Genomic DNA, 21,874 nt, shown 5'->3' with positions numbered 1-21,874 from the left:
TGGCAATGATTCTGAATGACATATCTGTCTGTTAAAGATGTTTTGTCAAAAAACACTTTTCCCTTGTACAGGACAATATTTCTTCATTTATTTTCAAATAAACAATGACTCAAAAGATGCCAATATTTACACCTGAGTAATACATTTGCTGGCATCTCAAAAATTTAACAATGTGCATTCACATTGTTTGATATTGATCAACAAAATGAAATGCTGTAAATAAAAAATATGAAAGAGCGTCTGTTCACTTGAACTGAGAGTCTCTTTGCTTTACTTCATTTTTTATATCAACTGTGTTTGCAATCTGCCACTTCTGAATCAAAAAAATCAATAAAGCAGTTTTTGTCCTCTACTAAATTATCACCAAAATATGTGAGGGTAGCTGATAGATAGCTTTAGCTTCATCTTATTGCATCAAAATGATGTGGACATTATATATTATACCCTAACCTCTATCTAACAGGGGCCATAAAGTCATACTTTGTTATGTGTTGATAGCAAATGCTTTTATTCCAGTGAGGATGAAACTGAGTAGCATAGAAACCCTGAAAGATTTCACAATGTCACTGAGGAGTGTAAGGGCCTGTGGACTGGCCAACCAAACCTTTCAGCCTTTAATGTAAATGATGGTGGAAGATTTACTCGTCATTCTGTCCAGGAGCCTGTGAACAAAACAACAGAATCTACTGTTTTTACAGTAATGAGCTTTCCCGACAGTGTTCTAACACCAAGAGCAGGGGGAGACATTTGGCCTGATGTTGTTTGCGGCCTGTTGGGATATTGTAATGGAATTGTGATGAATGACTGCATGTTAGTGTAACCTCATTGTTGCAAGCCAGTTAATGTTGTCATTACTTAAACGCAGCATGCCAAGTTACATATATTGTCTAATCCTTTAGAAGTTGATGAATGTTGTTGTGATATGAGGCAAGGCGGCGGTGTCAGCTTTTTGCAGACTCGCTCCATTGTTGGTCCTAATTTAGCCTGATGATGATTATTCCTGCATTTCAGGCTAATAAAAGTCCATTCCATCTCTTTTCAGGCTTATTTTTGTATTACACCACCATATTCACACTCCTGTCATAGAGCTGATGTTGCTTTATAAAAGCAGACTGCACATTTTCAGGCAGTGCTAATATAAGCATATCAGTTGCCAATCAAACAAAGGGCTTTGTGTATAGTTACAGTCAGTGACCATGTCTGACATCCGTTCTGCTGATATTTAAGGCACACATTCTGAATGTTAGTCTCTATTGAAATCCATGAGGCCAAGAAAACAGCTTTGCGAAATTACAAGATCAAAATCTATAATTAAGATATAGCGTTTGAAAAAATGTAATCAAATTAATTTCCTGTAGAAATTCTAACTTGGTAACAGATTTTTTAAGATTTGATTCACTGTCTGTTGAGTCTATCAGTTGACAGCTCTGTGGATTACATCTATGCATCCAACTGGCAATAGCAAAATGGGCGTTCTATTTAAAATGATTTAGCCCGGCTACTCTTGCTGCTTCCCCTGCAAACCACTTTGCAACACACCTCCACACCAGCACCTCATTTCATTCTGTGTCTGATTTTACAAGTGTCATATGTATAGTCATTGATGCCCCGCTCTCTGGGGTCTTTGCTGCTCTCCCTGCCTCTTTCAGTTATTCACATGAAAGAGAGGGGAGGTGTGCTCTCCCTACCTCAGGCTTTGGTATTCCACATAGGCACATAGAAGGGCAGGGAGCACCCAGAACAGAGCCGTACTGCCCAATATGATTTATTGCATGCAAATAATTAATTCTTTTGACATAAGTGGTCCTGATCCTGAATGAAATGATTTTTCGTGAACCAGAAGCAAGATACTACAGAAACGTTGGTTTAAAGTAAAATAGTCACATAAATATAAGTGATGAACATAGAGTAGTAGTATTGTTGTTAGCCACAAAATCCTGACCCAAGGTCAAATCCCAACATTTTTTTCAAGAGCTATTTCACTGCAATGCAGTTGAGAGGAAACTCTCTTCTTCAACTGAAGTGAGTTTAAAGCTCTTTGAAGGAGATGCTGAGTAAAAAAAAAAGACATTAAAAAAATGTTCTCCTTGTACTTTTATCATAAACTAATACAATTTTTTTTTTTTTCAAGTTAATTTTTTTGCGCATTTTTGCTTTTATTTGAGAGGACAGCTGTAGAGAGACAGGAAATGTGGCGAGTAGAGAGTGGGGGAAGACATGCAGTAAATGGTTGAGGCTGAAATCAAACCTGCGACCTCTGGGAAGAGGACTATGGCCTCTGTATATTGGGCGCGTGCTTAGACCGCTAGGCCAACGGTGACCCCTAATACAATTTTTTGGGTAGCTCAGAACAAGCAAATCAACTTTCAACAAAAAACCTGTACATTTCTAAACATTATTGATAAGATCGTCATGCAGTGTGAGAGTCAGGGTTATACAATTGATTGCAACACTAAACTAAAAAGAAAAAAGAAAGAAAAAACACCTTGAGGCTCTAACAAAGTTTGACTGTGAGGAAATTTCTGATTGTTTTTGAAAAAGTTAGTTTTTCCCTCAGCAAGGTTGAGTTCCACCATCAGAACACATCAGCAGCATCAGCATCCAAATTCTGTTAATGAGGGAAAGATTGAGATAAAAAGACAAAAGAAGGAGAGGACGCTGAGAAAAGAGGGCTGGATAAATAACTGCAAGTGCTGGAGGGATGTGATTCAGTCTGTGGCGCTCCTGTTCTTTTGCTCTGACTCAAGTCGACACGCTGATTGATTTGCTCACAGTGAAAATGGGAATGCTTGTAGAGTACACATGAGGCATTTTTGGGCAGTGAGTTTTCTTTGTGTAGCTAATGAGGCTGGATACAAATAGTTTCTTTCCTTCTTTGAAGAGGAGTATGTGTCGGTGGCCCATTGCCTGTATACAAAGACAGGCAATGTGTCTCCACCTCTTCTTATTGTACAAAACGGAAGCCAAAATACTGCTAGCAGCCTTTTGACAGGACAGGGACAGGGACAGGTTATGTTGGGAGGAGAAAGTGCAGATGACATACAGCAAAGAGCCATGGTCAGAATTTAACCTACTGCTGCTGTTACTACGACTATAGCCTCTGCATACGCTGCGCATGCTTTAACTGCTGAGCTAAACCAGCACCTTTTAAAGGGATGTTTCAGGTTTTTTTTAAGTGGGGTCGTATGAGTTACAGTACATTAGTGCTCCTGTTAGCCACAATGCGTGCCGGTGAGCTCTTCCCCATTAATGAGGAAAAATTCCCAGAGGACCAGCAGGTAAGATAGGCTATTTTCTCTACGGACAGGGCCTCCTATTTCAGGTGATTTTGCCAAAGTTAAGAAAATATGGTCCAGGCACTCATCACAGTGCAAATGCATGAACCAGTAAAAAAAATTGGAGCTATTCAGTTTGCCCCCAGATCCAAACAGCTGATCGGCGTGTATCCGTGCTCATGCAGCAGAAGAACACCAGTCTGCGAGGTGCGTCTGAAAATAGTGCCAAAGCAAAGGGGGTTTCTGACGGCAAACTGGATAGCTCCAATTTTTTTTACTGGTGCATGCATTTGCACCGTGATGAGTGTCTGGGCCATATTTTCTTAACTTTGGCAAAATTACGGAAAAATAGGAGGCCCCGTCTGCAGAGAAAATAGCCTAGCTTACCTCCCTGTCCTCTGGGAATTTTCTCATTAAAGGGGAAGAGCTCACAGGTACGCATTGTGGCTAACAGGAGCAATAATGTACTGTAACTCATACAACCCCACTTCAAAAAAACTGAAATATCCCTTTAAGAACTTCTTCTTTAGTTTGAAGCAGACATAGTCATGAATGGTTGAAATGTCAACCCTCTCGTCTGCTAATCTGGGATAGTAGGAGCGCTATTTGTCAACAGAGTTGTCAGTCATGGCAATAAATAACTAATTGAAAAAAGAAAAAAATAACTCCTAGACATGAATCAGCATGAGAAATAATCGCAATGACCAATACCATGTTGGAGAAAATGTATTTGACATATATTTTGATTTTAAAGTTCACCCACATGTCAACATGGAGAAGGCCAACTTTAAGACCTTTACTACATCCACTCAGTGGCTACACTTTGAGGGAGCTGTCATGTCGCCTATTCACTCAAATTGTCTGTGCAGTTACACTGAAACAGTTTCAGCACACAAGGTCAGATTTGTGTCATCATAGCCAACCTTAGCTTGACACTACTGTATGTACACAAACAAACCCTGGCGTTGTTTGTAGTGCTGAAAAGTCTGGACCCATTTTTCTGATGTACTCCCCTGGTGCCGAGCTGAACCGAGGACTCAGGGTGACCTTGGTGCGTTGCAGAGGCTGCCAGTGTGATTATGGTAATTCCCAACGCCCTACAGTCCAACCACACAGTCAACTCTTCTTCCTCTGTGACACCGACCTCACTTCCTCTACAACAGCCCCCCTGCTGCCTTGCTGATAACTACACCAAGCATGAAGAATATTTCTGCTGTTGGCCCATTTGTGCGGAGCAGGCCCATTGTGTTTATGGTCATCTGTTTACGTCTACTGAGTGAGGCCAATCCAGAACAGCAGAGAAATATCAGACGCTGTGCTGGACTCAGAGAGGAGCTTCTTTCCCTGCTCAGTATATGTTACATTTCTGGAGTTAGCTTTTAGCTTCTCTGATAAAGAGGCACATCACACTCGCTTTGTCCGTAGAATGGTTTCACACAACCTTGAGCACAGGAAGTGACTTCATGCTTCTTTTCATCGGGATGTTAGAAGAATTTCAGTTATTTCCATCCAAGACCGGCTATTGAGTGTTTGTTAGCTGAAAGGCAGTCGTGAGTGATGACAGCTTGAGTCATGACAGGAATCAATTTTTTTGTTAAAAGCACCGATTCTGAAATAATCTAGTTGAAGAGCATTAGGCGTATTTTCACTTAATTTTTAGATTTTGTCTTTTTGTTTTTTCAGTTAAAGCTGTACTCGTATATTCACACATCAGATATGATTAGACTTTTCCTCTGCTGTGCTGAGCGCTCTCCTCACAGCAGCTCTGAGGATGTGACTTGTGGAGACTATTGATTTTCTCTGATGCCCCTTGAGCATAAATATTATCAGATTTTTCCCCTCAAGTTGCAAATTTGCACAAGGCAGAAAAGTTTGAATAAACACAATCAATATCTATGAAAACCAAGGGCAAGGTGTGTTCACTGTGGCTGTTTTGGCTGAAATTGAGGAATTGTTTCTGCTCCTTCAAGCAAGAGTTTGGCATCGACAGCACTGGAATTGTGTTCTCTCCATGCCTTCTTTTCTTTATTGTTCTTTTGTTGATGAATACATGAAAAGCTCTTCATGTTGAGCCCGTGTTCATCTAATGATCTTCCCTGACTGCAGTGCAGGTATGTCTTTGAGCTTGCTGTCAGTTTAGATGCTCCTACGCAGCCTGACACTGCAGATAAATACAACTTTGCAAGCGTCTGTCTTTTTCCCTGGTTTCTCCCCCCCTGCCGTCCATGCTATGCCCGTGCACAGGCAGATGGATGAAGATGTTAGATTGGATGGGGGACTGATTGCAAGTCACGCTGCTCCACTTTAAGGAAAGCATTGGCGACGAAGATGATATTTTTCTTATCTCCTTCTGTCTGGATGACACAGAGGAGTCCATCTCCTTCCCAGGTGGAAAATATCTCTAATAGAGCTCCCCTAGTCTGACAGCACTATTATAGTTTAAATGAGCCTTTGAAATAGACGCCACTCTATTAAATGACATTTGAAGCTATCAGCCTTTCGAATAGACGCCAAAGTAGACAAAAGACTGAATGACAGATGTTCCCCCTCCAGTCGAGTCACCTTGACATTAACTTATCTTAACTTTTGTCGCCTGAAAACTGAAGTAGATAGTTGTTCAAAACCAAATAATATTCCTCCTTTGTAAAGCATGATTACGTTTTGAAACTAAAATAGGATGACACTAGACATCTGCTTGTTATATAATCAACAGTGACGATTACCTGTTTTTTTATGTTTTTTTCCCCAGTGTGAATGGAGTATTTTGTGGTTTTAGACAGTTAGTCAGATGTAATGACATATTACACAATGTGTTATAAGTAGTTTAGAGTGTCAATAACTGTGTCCCAGTTCAGGGGCTGCATCCTTAAGGAGCACATTTGAAGACTTAGTGCGTCAAAACAGCGCATCAAAAGGCGCCCCATTTCAAAGGCTCCTTTGTATGAGGCTAAAAACGGTGTCCTATTTTCCCCGGGCCATGAAACATGCACCTTCCAGCCCTTTGCACGCCAATTCAAACAAAATGGCAACCTGGTAATCCACTGTTAAATTGTAGTATTTGGTTTACAAATGTTAAAAAGACAGACACCTTGTAACTTGAAATTGTCTTTACAATGATGGCATAGAGGCACCAGTTTAGCTCAGTTGCTAGAGTAGGTGTCACATGTACAAGAGGCTATGGTTGGGGTGCTGGTGGCCTAGCGGTCTAAGCGCCCCACATACAGAGGCTATAATCCTCGTCGCAGAGGTTCGACTCCCGAACGCTATCATGTACTGCTTGTCTTCCCCCCTCTCTACTCCCCACATTTCCTGTGTATCTTCAGCTGTCCTATCTTAAAGGCAAAAAGCCCCAAAAATATAACTTTAAAAAAAAAGAGGCTATGGTCTTCCGTAACATGAACCCTGACCGATAGGATTTCTTTTATGTAATTTCCCTCTCTGTCCCTACATTTCCTGTCACTCTCAAGATGTCCTATCAAATAAAGGCAACATGGTCCAACTTTTTTTTTAAGTTATGTGATGCTAGCTATGCTGGCTAGTTAGCCAGTGATCTACCTGTTGCTAACTGTCAGGGGCGGGGCTGTGTGACGCGTGTGTAAGAGCAGGAACAGCCAGAGTCGCAAACAAGAAATCCTCCATCGACCATACTGTTTCATTTCAGTTCAGCCTGAGCAGTCTATGCGAGCCACAAAGGCTGGGTCCCTAATTAGAACACAGACGTAGAAACTAGTCATCCTCAGGTCTGCTGTGGAGATAGTGACTCAACACCAAAGAGCCTGAGAGCCATAGAGAGCCTTGAGTCAGATAGCCAGGGAGCAAACGGCAAAACCAAGAGCCAGAGTGCGCCAGGCACTGCTATTAGAGCAGCTGATGACCCTCCAACTAGGACAGCCCCCCCAAATCACTCACACAACAGCCAGACAAATGTCCATGAGCCATTAAGAAATATATAAGTAAATGCTGATCTCCAGTTAGAATATGTGTCTTACAGTACAGTGTTTATATATTAAAGCCAACTAACAAAAGTCAGAAGAAAATTAATACTAATAACTTGTGATTTTTTGACTGCAAAACATGAAAACTCTACAAACATGGAGTGTATAACAACAAAAGTGAACTACACGTGGTGGCTTACCGATTAACTTACTTTAGGCTTGCTTTTTAAAAATATTAATATTGTTGACTGTCAGTATGGGGCTGGCTGGATATTGACGTCCATCATGTCACCAATTTTGCAATGAACTCTGGGTAGAACTTGATGATGTGACTGTAGGGCCTAAGCACTCTCACGCTTACTCTGGATGTGCTTTAAAGTCTGTGATTACAGAGTTTGGGATTAGGCAAGAGACACAAGTGACCTGATGGCATGGTCATCACAAGTGTTGTTCATAGTTGGCAAAGGTTTTCTTTATCTGCAAAATGCTCTGGGGAAAAAAACAACATTAAAGAAAAAAAAACAATCATTAATTTGACGTTTTCAAATGAAACCTTAAATATCCACACCAGCCTCAAAATGCTGAATTTACCAGGACCAATTTGACATTTTTCAGACATGCTATAGACTAACTTACAAAATTATTTGAGAATATAACTTTTTTTATCCTTGCATAGAGCAATGAAGTCATGATGTAATGTGCTGTATGTGAAAATTGCAAATTGCACCAATGTAAAAAAAAAATGTAATTACAGTGTTGAGCATGTTGATGGATGTTATGAACTCCAGCTTATTTCCTGCTGTACTTTACTCTAACAATGATCTCCCAACTGAAGATACCACATGCCTCTATCAGCGTGTCTGAAACGCTACATGTTACTTGTTAAACAGAACCTGAAGTTTATCATAATGGTTTATCGTTGCTAAGTTTTCAAAGCCTGGCAAAACTGCTATAAAATAACGAAACCACAGTGTGACCTAAAATCAATGTTTATCAGTTACTTAGTTTATTTTTAGCATCAGTTGGAAATAATTAAAGTACAAACAGCTCCATCTTGATCAGCCAATTTAACACAAATGAGAAACTTGTTCTCTTGAAGTTTGTCCAGCACAAACTTAAAAAAAAAAAAACTGGCACAGAGGAAAAGAAACTGCACTTCTGATTGCATCCTTAGTGTACCGTCTGTATCATTCCTCATGCTCTCCCTCTTCTGCCCTCTCCATCAGTCTCCCTCTCTTCCTATTTGTGCCTGGTAAATAAATCTGATCAGGCATTTCCCCAGTTTATTAGCCGACAGAGGCAGCCCTGTGACTGCAGGATTGCTGACTGCAGCACATCTCTGTGCAGGGCCACAAGATTTAATGCATACAGGATAGATCTGTTCGAGGCACCACTGCACAAACACAGCAGCTCCAAACCTAAAGGGTAACAATCTCACAGTGGCAATATGGGGAGGTCTCTCTCACTGATGCTTTCCACTGATCTCAGCCACAAGACTGCTTCTCTATTGAAATATTTCACTATTGATGAGAACTGACAATTTGAAAATGGCTTTCCTAATAGAATGAAATATGCCTTACACATTCTTTCATGTCTCATAATACAACATGACAAAATACATTAGATTTTTCTTACCTTTTAGATGATACAAATCAAATGAATACATGGATACAGGTACAGCTGATGCCAGATTTACTTTGCACTCAATTCTGACTAAATCACCTGAATAAATAAATACATTGTCCTTTAATTGCCCTCCTCTGAGTAATTTATGGGCTGACCAAGCAGGAAGAGCCATTCAATGCATATTAATGTTGTCAAACATCCTTTCAGTTTCCTTGAAAACATTGCCTTGTACTGTAGATATCTTTTGGAATGAAGTATTAGATAGTACAACGTTTCTATTCCCTGGTTACATCTTCTAACTCCGGATCAAAGGCTCTAGGAACCAGACTTGTTTTCACTGTGATATCTGTGCTTCAAAGATGCACTAATCGATATTTTTACACGCCAACAGTCAGATGATCCTGTGATGTGAAACAGGTCACATGTAGTTGCAACCCCACAGAGATTTCCCCTGACCCTGTAAATCCCCTCGGCTCTATACAGCTTCATAGCCCTGTTCATCTCATTGTTTAGTCAAGGGGCCAGCACCTTCTCCAAGCAGTCTTATCAATGTTGTTTAAAGATGCAGCAGGCAGCTGTTTAAAGCAAAGAAAAAAAGGGTCTGATAAAGTCATTGCACCTTCTTTATCCACCATCAAACAAGACTCACACAATCAGAATGAAATAGAAATTCTTACTGCAGAATCAAGAGCCCCGCTCCTTGGTGGTGCTTAAAAAGTAGGTGTATTCTTTCACACCATATCAAAAACATTTACACAGACTACACACACTGTATACAAAGAGCACATTGATGTAAAGCCAAAAAAAAAAACACATCAGGTGAAATATAATAAGTAAAAAAGACATGTTATTCAATCATTGCCATAATGAAGATATTTAAAATAAAAAAATGCAGTTAATATATTGGCATTTAGTGGCAAAGGGTCATACAGTGGCACTAAAAAAGGGTTGATATAGGATTAACAATCTTTGGGTCTCCTGAAACACATCTCCAAGTGAATTCTAATGCTTCGCCTAAGTTAGCTAGGTGGAAATGTATTATCTAAATCACCCCCATATCCGCTTCGAAAGCTAAATGCACGTCATTTATGTGCCTGCCCAACTGCCGTGACTTACTTGCTTTTTTAACAGGCCTTTTTTTTTCTCAAAGCAGTAGGCTACTCGCATTATACCGAGTCTAAAAACTTTTTCTTTTTTGAAGGGCAGTGAGTACATAAAGTGCCTAGGGGTTGGACACTTACTTTTCTTATGTAAGACCTTTAAAGCTAGGAATATACATTTTTTAACAATGCATATTTTTTTTCTTAAGAGGAGAGGGATCTTTTAATAAACACAATGTTGACTTTACCATCTTTCCCTTATTCTATTTGACCTCCTGAAATTATCTGTGCTGGCCTTTCTGCCTGATTTAGACTGTTTAATTTAAAAGGAATTGCCGTGTTCATCATCTTGACATTACAAATTAAGTGTCTCACTAGCACAGAGATAAAATTGCAATCTTTAAAAATCAAGGTAATTTACTGACAAATGAAATGACAGCTCTGTGTGACTGTAGTAACAGCAACAAAAGTACAGCTCTTATGGAGCGAGGCTATTTCTAATTAATTTGTTTAATTTCATACTTTTTTCATATTTATATTTATATTTTCAATGATCTCAACAGAAGTTGTTAAAGGGCCTAATTTGGCAGATAGGCTATTGAATAGGTCTGCATTAAAACGTATTCAAAGAGAGGGAATTAATGTCGCCTATTATAAAAAATATCATCTCACTTTAGTAATATTATTTTAGTTAGACACTAATGGCCCTTTTCCACCGGCCCGTCTTAGCCCTACTCTACTCGACTTGACTCGACTCGGTTTGTGTTACGTTTCCACGGGTGCGGTACTTGTGGACTGGAGACCAGTTTTTCGTACCTGCTCTGCTCTGGTTCAAAGCAAGCTGAGCCAATACTGAAAGGTGACGTCGACGGACTGCCGACCACTGAATGGTCAGAGAACGTCGTCACCGAAGAGTCATGAGCCAATGATGACGTGAACGCAGTTTCGCGCAGCAGTTTCACCCAGCTGTGTTATTACGACCCCGCCCACCGTGAGTCGGTACTCGGGCTGGTGGAAAAGGTCCCCAAACGGAGTAGAGTCGAGTAGAGTCGAGTCGAGTCGAGTAGGGCTGGAACTGTGTAGTGGAAAAGGGCCATACGTTTGATTTGGGGTATTGGTAGAATGCCAGATCGGATTATTCAGCATAAGCCACCTTGCACCTATTGACATTAACAACTGAATAAATGTTGCTTTCACCAAGGTTTGGTTAAATCCTTTTACATACCACTGGTACCAATAGAAATACCAGTACATTTTGGGACCCTATGCTGTCTTGTATCCCCCTTTAAAACCCTAGCTCAATAGTATCAGGTCATTCAGACACCTTTTAACACAACAGAGCTTGATCAGTAAAAACATGCATCAGCTACATTTTCTCAAGATGCTCTTAATTAACTGTAAACATTGTAAGTAATCACGGTCATTAGCCAACAATACCTACAATGTCTAGAAAGCACACCGTGACAAGACTCAGGTTTGTTAGTAGTTGTTCCCAGGCATATTTTCCAAGGATTAGAGGTTTTTTTTGTATTGCTATAGTTGCCGTGCTCTGGCTCCACTGGAGTGGCTTCAGAGAGGCACAGCCTAAGGCACTGTCAAACCCTGGCCTTGGATCAGCTTAGCATCCCTTGTCTGCACCTTATCCCAGAGAGACTGAAAATACAGAGTTGACCCACAGCTTAAGGGCAGCCTGGAGTAACAGTAATAGTGTAGCTAGTGTGGTGTGACGGAGGCTCAGTTCTCTGGGCTGCACTGGGGATTATACTGCAGTAGAGTATAGCCCCAAGTGTGTAGTTGACTTATACTCTAAAAAGAACATCATCTTTACTGTCTAACACTGCAGTGTGCTGCTAGATGTTGCAAGCTCACTAAAAGATTTGAGTATGTTGATGAGGACTTCAGGGCAGCTTCAGTAAATAATCTGTGCATGAGAGGGAATGTGTCAGCTCGGTGCTGAAATAATCGCACACCTCACGACTCAGCTTGTGCTGAGTGTGAGGATCCTAAATCTCAAATCCCCCTAAGCAGAAGAGCCTACATGACATGCCTGTTTAATATTCATACTGTATTTGGGAGCTCTCTTACAGCAGCAGAGCGAGCAGTTTGTTTCCTCCCTGTGGAGCCCGTCTCTTCCTCTGAGCCGGAGGTCTCAGGTCGTCTCCTCTTCTGTATTGGCAGATGGTGATGACACATCTCTGACAAGTGTCTCTTACAAAGAGGTGTTAGATTACTTGGATCTTGTGACTTTGTGTAATGTGAAACAAGTTGTTGGTAGTGATGAACCCACAGAGGATATCATCTGAGTTTGATGTTCCCTTTAGCTATAAGGAGCCAAAACTTACAGCTTTAAATGTACTAATCTACAACATACATTGATTCTCTCACACTGATCCCAGAGTTGGTGGAAGCCAAAACCACAGCTTGAAGAGAGTAAATATCGGACTTACATACATCAAGTGGCTGAAAACACCACCTCCTAATGCCTCCAAATAAGTCTAAATTGCTTGTCTTGTCTGCCAAATGAGTGGACGACTCGCCTCTATTTCCTCCTTTAGTAGAATGGTGAAGCCAAAACTCCACCTCAATGGGCGCTGACATGACCTGGTGGCAAATTTTGGATCCAGAACCTACGCTGAAGTAATCTGGCTGATGAAACCATAGTATTGACATCATGCCTCTTTCCCTAATCAAATCAAAGGTTAGACTTATCAATTAAGATCTCTCAGGTCGGAACAGTCCATAACAGAACAGATTCTTGTATTGCTGGAAGTTGATACCAAGGAAAGTTGAATGACTCTTGTGTTTGTTAGACCTAACTGCTATGACAAAAAGCATGATTAGGAAACAGGCAAGCTTTAAGAACTTTACTGCAGACAGTCACAAGGGGAGCTATCACAATTTTGGCTTCACTTTGGGGAAGATCTCAGTCCATGTTTCTAAACAGTCTATGCTGTTTATAGCTTAATGTTTACTTGCATGTTGGCCTTTTTATAGGTGATAACACTCAACTCGCCTTTATTTTATTTTATTTTTATATTTGACCTTTATTTAACCAGGAAAAAAAACTTACTTAGATTAAAAATCTCTTTTCAAGAGCGTCCTGGCCAAGTTAGGCACGAGCATCGTTTACAGAGTTTCTGATAGATTAGAAGACATATACAAACATAATACAAGACATTTTGAGGACATGTAATATCATGTCATAACCAAGCGGCAACCTCCGGTCTCAAACTATGAAGCCCATGCGGAAGTGTTATAAACTGCAATTCATCAAGAATCCGCTTGAGGCTGGCTGCAGAAACACCGGAAACCACATAGACATGAATGGGAAAAAGACGCTCACTGCAGCATTAATAAACATGTTTACAGCCTGGTTCAAAAAATGGCTTGGCTCTACGTCGCTAATTTCTCTATCGGCACACACTATACGGGGGTCATTTTTTTCTAACGCGACGCAAGTTTTTGCCCTAGTAAGGACATGACTGACTTGACTCCCGGACTGGAACACATAGCTGTTGGCGGCCGCCGGCAATTGGCTTCAAAACAGCGCTCAGGATCAGTGGGTGACAGTATACAGTCTATGGTCATAACACAATAGAAACAACAAAATGAGTGTCCCAATAAGCCAACATCATAAGTACATCAGGCAGAACATCTTCATAAAACACCTTTCAAACAAACTTGCAGCGCAGACTGCCTCACATGAAAACAAAAAGACAGAACACAAGGGCAGAAAATAGCTATGGACACCATTTTTTGAAATAATTTAATAATTATTATATTATAAAATAAGAATGATAAAAGTAAAGACAATAAACTGTTAAAACGTATAATCCACAATCAATTACAAACAAATAATCATAGATGTTGACATACTATTTTTGACTTAACATGTCAATATCCACTGCATGTTTTCAAAGTTATTACAAACCCTGAATGAGAGATGTGATCTCTGTGGGGAAAAGATCAGTACTGACCTCCCGTTACAGAGACATTATTTCAGTAAATTCCCAATACCCACAGGTAACAGGAAGATAAAATTTCACCAAAATCCTAATATTTCCATAAGTAAAACTCAGAATGATATTTCTCAAATCATTCTATTAATATTTGATCAATACGTCTCCCAGCTACACTGAACTGAAATAATAAATGAAGAGCAGAAAAGTTGTGAGGCTCCAGAGAAGAAACTCAGACGTAGCTGCTGTTGAAGTTGCTCCAATTCAATTTTTTCTTTTACTTTGAAGAGATCAGAGACCACATACTCTATGCTACACTGTGTAATTGCAATTTTGTGGAACTACAAAAAATGGGGCACTGTGAATCCCCTCCAATCTTTAGCTGAAGCACCAACCTTCACATGCCCCATAAATCCCGGTAAAATAGCCCATAGGTGTCTGAGCGAGGAGAGATGAATGAGTGAAGAACCCGCTCTGATTACCATCTGTCTCTCCATGATCATCAGTGTCACCACGGGCTGACGAGGCGTTCTTTAAGATGATGTTTACTCTCTACACACACACAAACACACCACACACAGAATATGAATGTCTCAACATGCATTATAGATCTGAGATCACAACTCCAGCAATCCCAGTCTGTGATTAAAAAGGAGGTTGTTTTGTTTTATCAGCCCTCTCTGCTTCCCTTATCAGCTCATTTGCATAATTAACAGTGGCTGACGCGTCCTCACAAGCAACTGGCACTGTGATTGCTCCTGCTTGGGATTCTGTCCTACTTCCTAGTGTCACTGCGACCCCTTTTTACCGAGAGGGTGCAGCAGAAGGTGCATTGTGCTGCATTCAGGATCATATCTTTAGTACAGCTTAAAATAATGTTTAAAAACAGCTGCTGGCTATGCATGGTGCACTCTTGTTGCAGTTTTGTTTGGCATTTTTTTTGTCCCTGCACAATAATGATTGCAAAACACTTCTATTATAACTTTTATCTTAACCCATAAAAGGGATTAAAAGGTTATCTCATTTCATTTCTATAATACATTTCCACCTAAACAACCCTGTGGCTTATTCAGAAGCAAAAGTTCCCTGAGATACTGTTTCGTTTTCCTTTTTATGTCAGGTTAAGCTGTTTACATGCCCCCGCAAAGTCCTACTGATGTATGCCAGGTTTGCAGGTCAGATGAATGTAAAGAATCAAACAAATCACTAAAATTTCACTTCACTGCTCCTTATGTTTCAATGCTCAGCTCAAATAAAATGAAAATTGATTGTGAAAATCTACAGACACATCAAGCCACATTTCAACGTAATTCATAAAATAGTCAGTCCCAACAAAGTAATGACAGGAGGCATGTCATGAGTGCTGATATATACGGTACAACAGCACTTAACTCTGAGCTAAACGAATCACTCTGCCTCAGGTATTCTGAATACCTTTTGCTAATGCTACAGCATACTCCATGCTACGTCTTGATGAATAAATCACACAGGCCATCAGGACTGCTTTACTGATTGATGACGGTATGTGAAGACATACACATACAAAGAAGGTGGTCTGCGTTTATGTGAGGACAAACATACACATAATAGCAGGAGTGCAGGAAAATGTTTGTGTTGCTTGGAAGCAGTCCAGCTCCTGACAAGTCAGTGAACTGGTTGTGTTTGTAGAATAAAGGGAATAATTATATATTTCATTTTTATAATAATATGTAATTATTACTTTTTCACTCTACTGGATGTAGAGCTGGGCTGCAAGGTGGTGCAGTGGGTAGCGCTGTTGCCTCACAGCTAGAAGGTTCCTGGTTCAAATCCCCAGCTGGACAGGTGCCTTTCTGTGTGTAGTTTGCATGTTCTCCCCGTGCATGCGTGGGTTCTCTTCGGTTACTCCGGCTTTGTCCCACAGTCCAAAAACATGCTTACCAGGTGGAGCACTATAAGATGATCAACTAACACTTGTACTACACCCCTGCATACAACACTGTCCAACAAACAAACTGTTCCTGCTGGAGCTGAGGGGTCCAAAATAGTCAACTTTACCTTCTTCATTATTATAATCTATCTGTTCTTTTGCAGTAAATATTACACTCTATGTCAAGTGAATGGGTAACCTGTGTGTTTGGTGTGTTCGCAGCAGGTTTCAGGGCTTAAAGAGTAAAATATTCTGCCCACTATGAGACTCATCATGGTGAAAAATACAACAGCTGTTTTTGTTGAAAGATAGATCATTAAATGTGAGCATCTTCAGAATGTACCTGTACTTTTTTGCACTAAAACAAAGGGAAAAATTTAGAGTTGTCGTTATTTATAGGTTATTATGTAATGATTTTACTGGTCTGGCCCACTTCCCAACTTGGACTGTATGTGGCCCCTGAACTGAAATGAGCTTGACACCCCTGGTATAAAGTAACTACCATAAAACATCTCACCTAGGCATCAAAATGTCTTCATGTTTGTGCTTTCTGACTGATTGAAGACACTTATCAAGGCCTTATCCCACCCATACAGGTGTTTCCACTTCACCTGATTAGACCTCTTCTGAAGATCTTTGGGCGTATACCAACTGTGCTTGATTGACAGCTCCCTGCCCCTGACAGTTTGCATCTTTATTACTGTCTGTGAGTGCCTGATGACACCACATAGTTCAAAACAAATCTTCAGCCCGAGGAGGGGCTCGTTAGCTTGAGTGAAAACACCTGTGTGCTGGACTTGTAAGCCCTCACATTTAAAAGTGCATTGAATATCTGCTTTATGATCACTCACTCAAACATTACAGTTTCAAGAGTATTTAGAGGTGGAATTTTATTTCACCAGGATATAAGGTGCATTTCGACCAAGAGTTCCGGGGTCTTTTAGCCCCCAGAACTACTTTCCCCAGAACTAAAAGGTTCCTGTGCCCCCATTGTTGTCTGTGTTTCGACCGCGGGCTGAAGTCCCGGGTAGATTCTGCAAATCAGGCCAGTGACGTATGGAGAAAAAAATTATATTGAATAATATTTTGAAATCTCAATAAGTAACTAAACTAGTATGCATTCCCAGGAACTCCCTCTGTGTTTCAACAACTGTTTAAACTCCACAAACACTGTTACATTCAGCTGAAACTCCCAGGACTTTTGAAGTACTACCCCCCAAGCAGGGGCTTTTCAGTGGGGAGTTTATCTACCCCTGGACTAAATTTGGACTTTGGTTCCTCCGGTCAAAACGCATGTAGTTCAGGTGTAAAGTCCCTAGTTCAGGGGTAAAGTTCCTTCGGTGGAAAAACGCTATAGTGTGAAATAAATTCACACTGAACACTACAGTGTGTCAGCCCTTATCCCTGCCACAACCACCTCTGTTCTTTTCCTATTAAAACTTTTAGCATTTATAACAGCACATTTGGCTTCTGTTCATATCTCCTTAACTTACATTACAGCATCATTTAAGCATACAAACTAAAATGTTCCCTTTTCAGAAAGTCCCCTGCCTTACTTTGATTGCAGATACCTCTGAGATGGACCCTTTTTTTGACTGTAGCATCTTGAAGGAAGATCCAATCAGAACGTTTTCCTTTTCAGACTTTCACCATCTGATGTGATAACTGCGTTTTTTAACAGACTGTCTTAATACAGTAATATCCCACGTGATATATGAGTATTACAGAATAAATGTGTGTGAATGTGTGAGTGTGTAATGAAAGGGCATGTGAAGGTCAGTTAGTGCAGCAGAGCCACTGTGAACAGGGAGCAATTACAAATCAGATACATTTTTAAAAAATGCTCAGAGGAAGGTGACTTGTGCTCCTGTGTGATGACTAATCTGACTGTCCCTTTGTTTCTCCCTGTGCTCCAAAATGCTGTACTTCTGTCTGTCTGTCTGTCTGTCTGTCTGTCTGTCTGTCTGTCTGTCTTATCTCTCTATCTCTATCTCTCTCTTTCTTATCTCTCTCTCTCTTTTCTGTCTCTCCTTACATATAAAAATATACGCTTTACTGTTTCTCCTCTGTCTGTGTCTCTGCAGGCTCCCTGACAGTGTCCATCACAGACATGCGCGCTCCGGTGGTGGGGGGCTCTGGGGGGGTCTACGCTCTGTGCTCAGCACATCTGGCCAACGTCGTCATGGTAACCATCAGCATCATCATCACCTTCATTGTTACATCTGGTTTCCATTAGAGAAGAAATGTCAGAGCTCTCTGCATGGTGTGAGACAGACTCACCTCACATTCCCACCAAGAGCCAAACCCTCCTCTTATTTTAGATGATTAAAAAAATGTTTATTTGCAATACCTGTTAGTATCATTGTTGATGAAACTTTCTTTCCATGATCTTATCAAGCTAAACCACAACATTAATGCACTGTTCTTATCATTTCACTGCTAGATCTGAAGTGAATTAGCTGTCATCCACGGATATTAAGTTTATCTATTCATGCCATCTGAAAAAACAAGCAGAGAATTCCCTTGATGCACCTTGTTAACTTTTTTCCCTGCATTTATTTGTGTGTGTGTTTCTGTCCCAACGTTTGTATGTGAAATTCCTTACACACTCTCCTCATCTCTCCTGGCAGCATTATATCTGACAAATCACTTTAACTAATGTCGTTGCTCACTGTGGGCAGTGGGGATGCCAGCAGAGATAGAACTCAAAGTGCACTGATAGGCTGAGAGCTCAGACTCTGTAACTGTAACTGTTTGCTCGGAGCAGCTTTTACCAGACACTTTATTTGGCTTGCTACTGGTGATGACTGTTTGTTGTTGGGGAATCCTTTGAGGGACGTCTTAGATCTACTCTGATTAGCTATTTTCTATCTTGTAAGGAAGTCTTGTCCAATATCAACTGGGTATACTCGTAGGCCATCTATCATGACACATCACCATCTGTATTTGCTCAGACATTTAGAGGTTGAGGGCAGTTTAAAGATCTACTCTGTTCAAGCTCTGGATGTGACTCAAGTCTTGAGGCTCCAGCAAGACTTATGGTATTACACTTGAATATTTCTTTAGATTTACTGTACAGTTTCTCGAGAAATTTGCCCCCGCTTTTGAGTTTTTATTTACACCAATCAGCCATAACAGCATGACCTCTAATAGGTGAAGTGAATAACAGTGATTTCCATTAACAATGGGGTAAAGAGAACCCTCTTTATAAGAAGTAAAATTAGCCCCAAGATAAGTAATTACAGGCAGTATTAGAAATGGTTCAGTAGTGACAGGTTGACATGGTGTGATTATGGTTGGTTATGACAGATTAAGCAATAAATAACAATAAATAAAAATAAATATGGCTATGTAGTATGACCGTGAGTTGACCCAAGTTTGAGAGCCTAGCTCCCGCAACAGTTCTCTTATTGGTTTCTCCATGAAAGGGCCAAGCTGACTGGGATCCCTGAGGGTAAAATACTGACTTTTGACAAGTACCCCATACAACCCCACTTAAAAAAAGTATCAACACTGTTTCTGATAGAAAGGTGTCTCAACATAGTGTATCAAATATTCTTGTAAACAAAGCTGTGCATCAGCAGACTCGTCAGGATGCCCATACTGATCACTGTTCCCCCTTGAATGCGCCTGTAAAGTACATGAGAGCATCAGGACTGGAATACAGGCCACATAAAGTGCAATGTCTCACCTCACAACCTACAGGACCTGCTGCTGAAGTATTAGCACACCTTCAGACATCTGGTGGAGTCCATAACTCATCACGTCAGGGCTATTTTGGCAATGATCTGACGAGAAGGCAGGCCTACACAATATTAAGTAGATTGTCAGGTTGTAATGGCTGCTCGGTGTATAGCTTCATTTCAGCATTGATTATTGTACCTCAAGCTTACAAACACATGACATCACATCTGTAATTCTTTAGCAGTTTGATAGCAAGATTTTTTCAACTTGTTTCAGTCATAAGACAGTAAAGAAAAATAAAACTGCACCCATCAGAAAGCTGGAGCACTAAATCACCCCAGATCAGACCTCCTTCTCTTTCCCTCTTTTGGACCTCCCCCTCTATGATATTAAACATTTATAGATAGAAATGTTGTGACATTACAAGCAGTGCCACTCTGTACAATATATTTTAGACCTATGGGCATGGCAGGGTTTATTTTTACTCTGTTGTGTGTCTTTAATTTTGCATGGCTTTCACTAATTCTCTTAGAAAAGAGGAGAAACAAACTTAATGGGACATATTTCCAAAGCCAGTGACTTAAAGAGTGATGTGATTGAACAATTTTCCATGCTGGGGAGTAAATATGTTACTCTGAGTCGGGATGCCATTGTTCTTTCCCCCGGAGAATCAAAAGGGCTTTTTATTGGCCCATTCTCCTCATCTGTCAAATTACCTTAGCCCTAATTAATAGAGTGCCACTGGGTTGGAACCATAAAGTGGAGAGCAGCCAGGTGTATAATCACGTCTGTGTGTAGTGTAAGTGCTGCCTCCTCTCTCATATAGACATGGTTTGTTGTTCTTTCAGGTCTTTATATGTCTAGAGGATAGAAGCTGAGACTTTCCCTGTTATTATCCTCGTATGTAAGCGTTGTAGGGCCGTGATTGTTTGTGCTGACGAGACACTTTGTGTTGCAGAACTGGGCTGGGATGCGATGTCCATACAAGCTGCTCCGCATGATCCTGGCACTGGTGTGCAGTAAGTTCTCCAGATTTACTCTCCAAGCCTTGCTGCTCTATACATGTTAAATTTATGGTAAAAACATTGAACAGGCAGCAGTGTTTAATTTTAAGCATATTTAATGGCCGCACACCTGTTCACATTGCAGTGTTGATCATTTAAGTGGCATTTAAAAACCTCTTACACTGAGCATCAGCCATCTCTGTTAATTGCTCATGGTGAGAGGCTCTGTGATTGGATGTGTTGCTTTGTTTTCATAGCATTTGAGTCATACTACTTGTCCTTTTTCTCCACACGAGGGCCGATACACTGCCACTTTCATTAGTGAGCAATATGCTCTCTCCATCTGTCCCAAGCCTGACGCCCCCGAACAGAGAGAGCGGCGAGTCTCTGCTGGAATGCGATATTTCTCCTCAGTGTTTTAAAAACAGGGAGTTCAGCATTTCAAAAATAAAATGTGTAAGAATCTGTGAAGACTGAGTCAACGTTTGCTCTGGATTTTTACAACCACTGTGGAGTGTTAATTCAGCTAAGGCAACAAACCTTGGCAAATAAAATTTTTAAGCATAGTTGAGTGTAAAGATCTGTTCAAATCCTCCTGTGACCTTTCCTGTGACTAGCGTAGGAGACTGTATAAACCCCTTACTGCTAAAAACTGCAGGGCTCATCTTGAGGCCTCTGCGTACAGTTCCAGTCAGTTCCAGTCAGTGTTCTTTATGCATAAAAAAGTGAGCAACACAGAAAAAACTATAGTACAAATATAATAAATGTGCTTATTATTTGTCAAATGTACTCTACATCTTACTACGTACTTAAAACAGACTGGATGGGTTGAATTAAAGCATATTGTCATATATTTAATTCATCTTTATTTACTGATTCTAGAAAGAGTGTAGGGTCTGTAGTGTACACGCAGGACTGGACTTTAGTATAAGAAGTGTTCTGTATTTCATTTGTAGCCCCAGTATTGCTGACCAATCATATATCAGCAGTCTTTGGTGTATGCAAGTAAAACAGTCCATATAAAGGGAAAAGCAGGGAGAGCACAATCCGCTGACTTCCTAGCTCCTATTGACAGTGAATTTATGATGATTTATAAACTGATATCTGCATGAGAGTGACGTTAACAGTCTGTTCTAGATCAAAAATGTAAATTAATCTGCTTTACTTTAGTAACTAGTTACTCATTTCCTGACTTCCTGGAATGAATCAGAAATGATTGATCAGACCTTCATTCAAAAAAGAAGACTTTAGAATTTGTTCTCATCTTTTCTTGAGGACAAACCTGACAAACCTTGTATTTTTACTTTTCCAGTCTGCATCCTGTTGTTATTTCAGCAGAGTCAAAAGCCACTAATTGTAAATGAATCCCAAGAAAATTTGTT

At 40.4% G+C, this 21,874-nt stretch overlaps 1 protein-coding gene across 2 annotated transcripts in view; it reads left to right on the top strand.

The window, feature by feature from the left end:
• rhbdl1 (rhomboid, veinlet-like 1 (Drosophila)) overlaps positions 1 to 21,874 on the top strand; it is a 57,468-nt gene that overhangs the window by 30,783 nt on the left and 4,811 nt on the right. For both annotated transcript variants that reach the window (XM_034707558.1, XM_034707557.1), the window contains exons 6-7: positions 17,889 to 17,989; positions 20,447 to 20,507. In XM_034707558.1, the coding sequence (XP_034563449.1) occupies positions 17,889 to 17,989; positions 20,447 to 20,507 (162 nt within the window). The remainder of the gene's footprint in view (positions 1 to 17,888; positions 17,990 to 20,446; positions 20,508 to 21,874) is intronic.

The sequence above is a fragment of the Notolabrus celidotus genome, chromosome 18, assembly GCF_009762535.1.
Source record: "Notolabrus celidotus isolate fNotCel1 chromosome 18, fNotCel1.pri, whole genome shotgun sequence".
In the NCBI taxonomy this organism is placed as follows: domain Eukaryota; kingdom Metazoa; phylum Chordata; class Actinopteri; order Labriformes; family Labridae; genus Notolabrus; species Notolabrus celidotus.
Note: the sequence above shows the minus strand (reverse complement) of the source record. Positions and strands in the feature narration are given on the sequence as shown.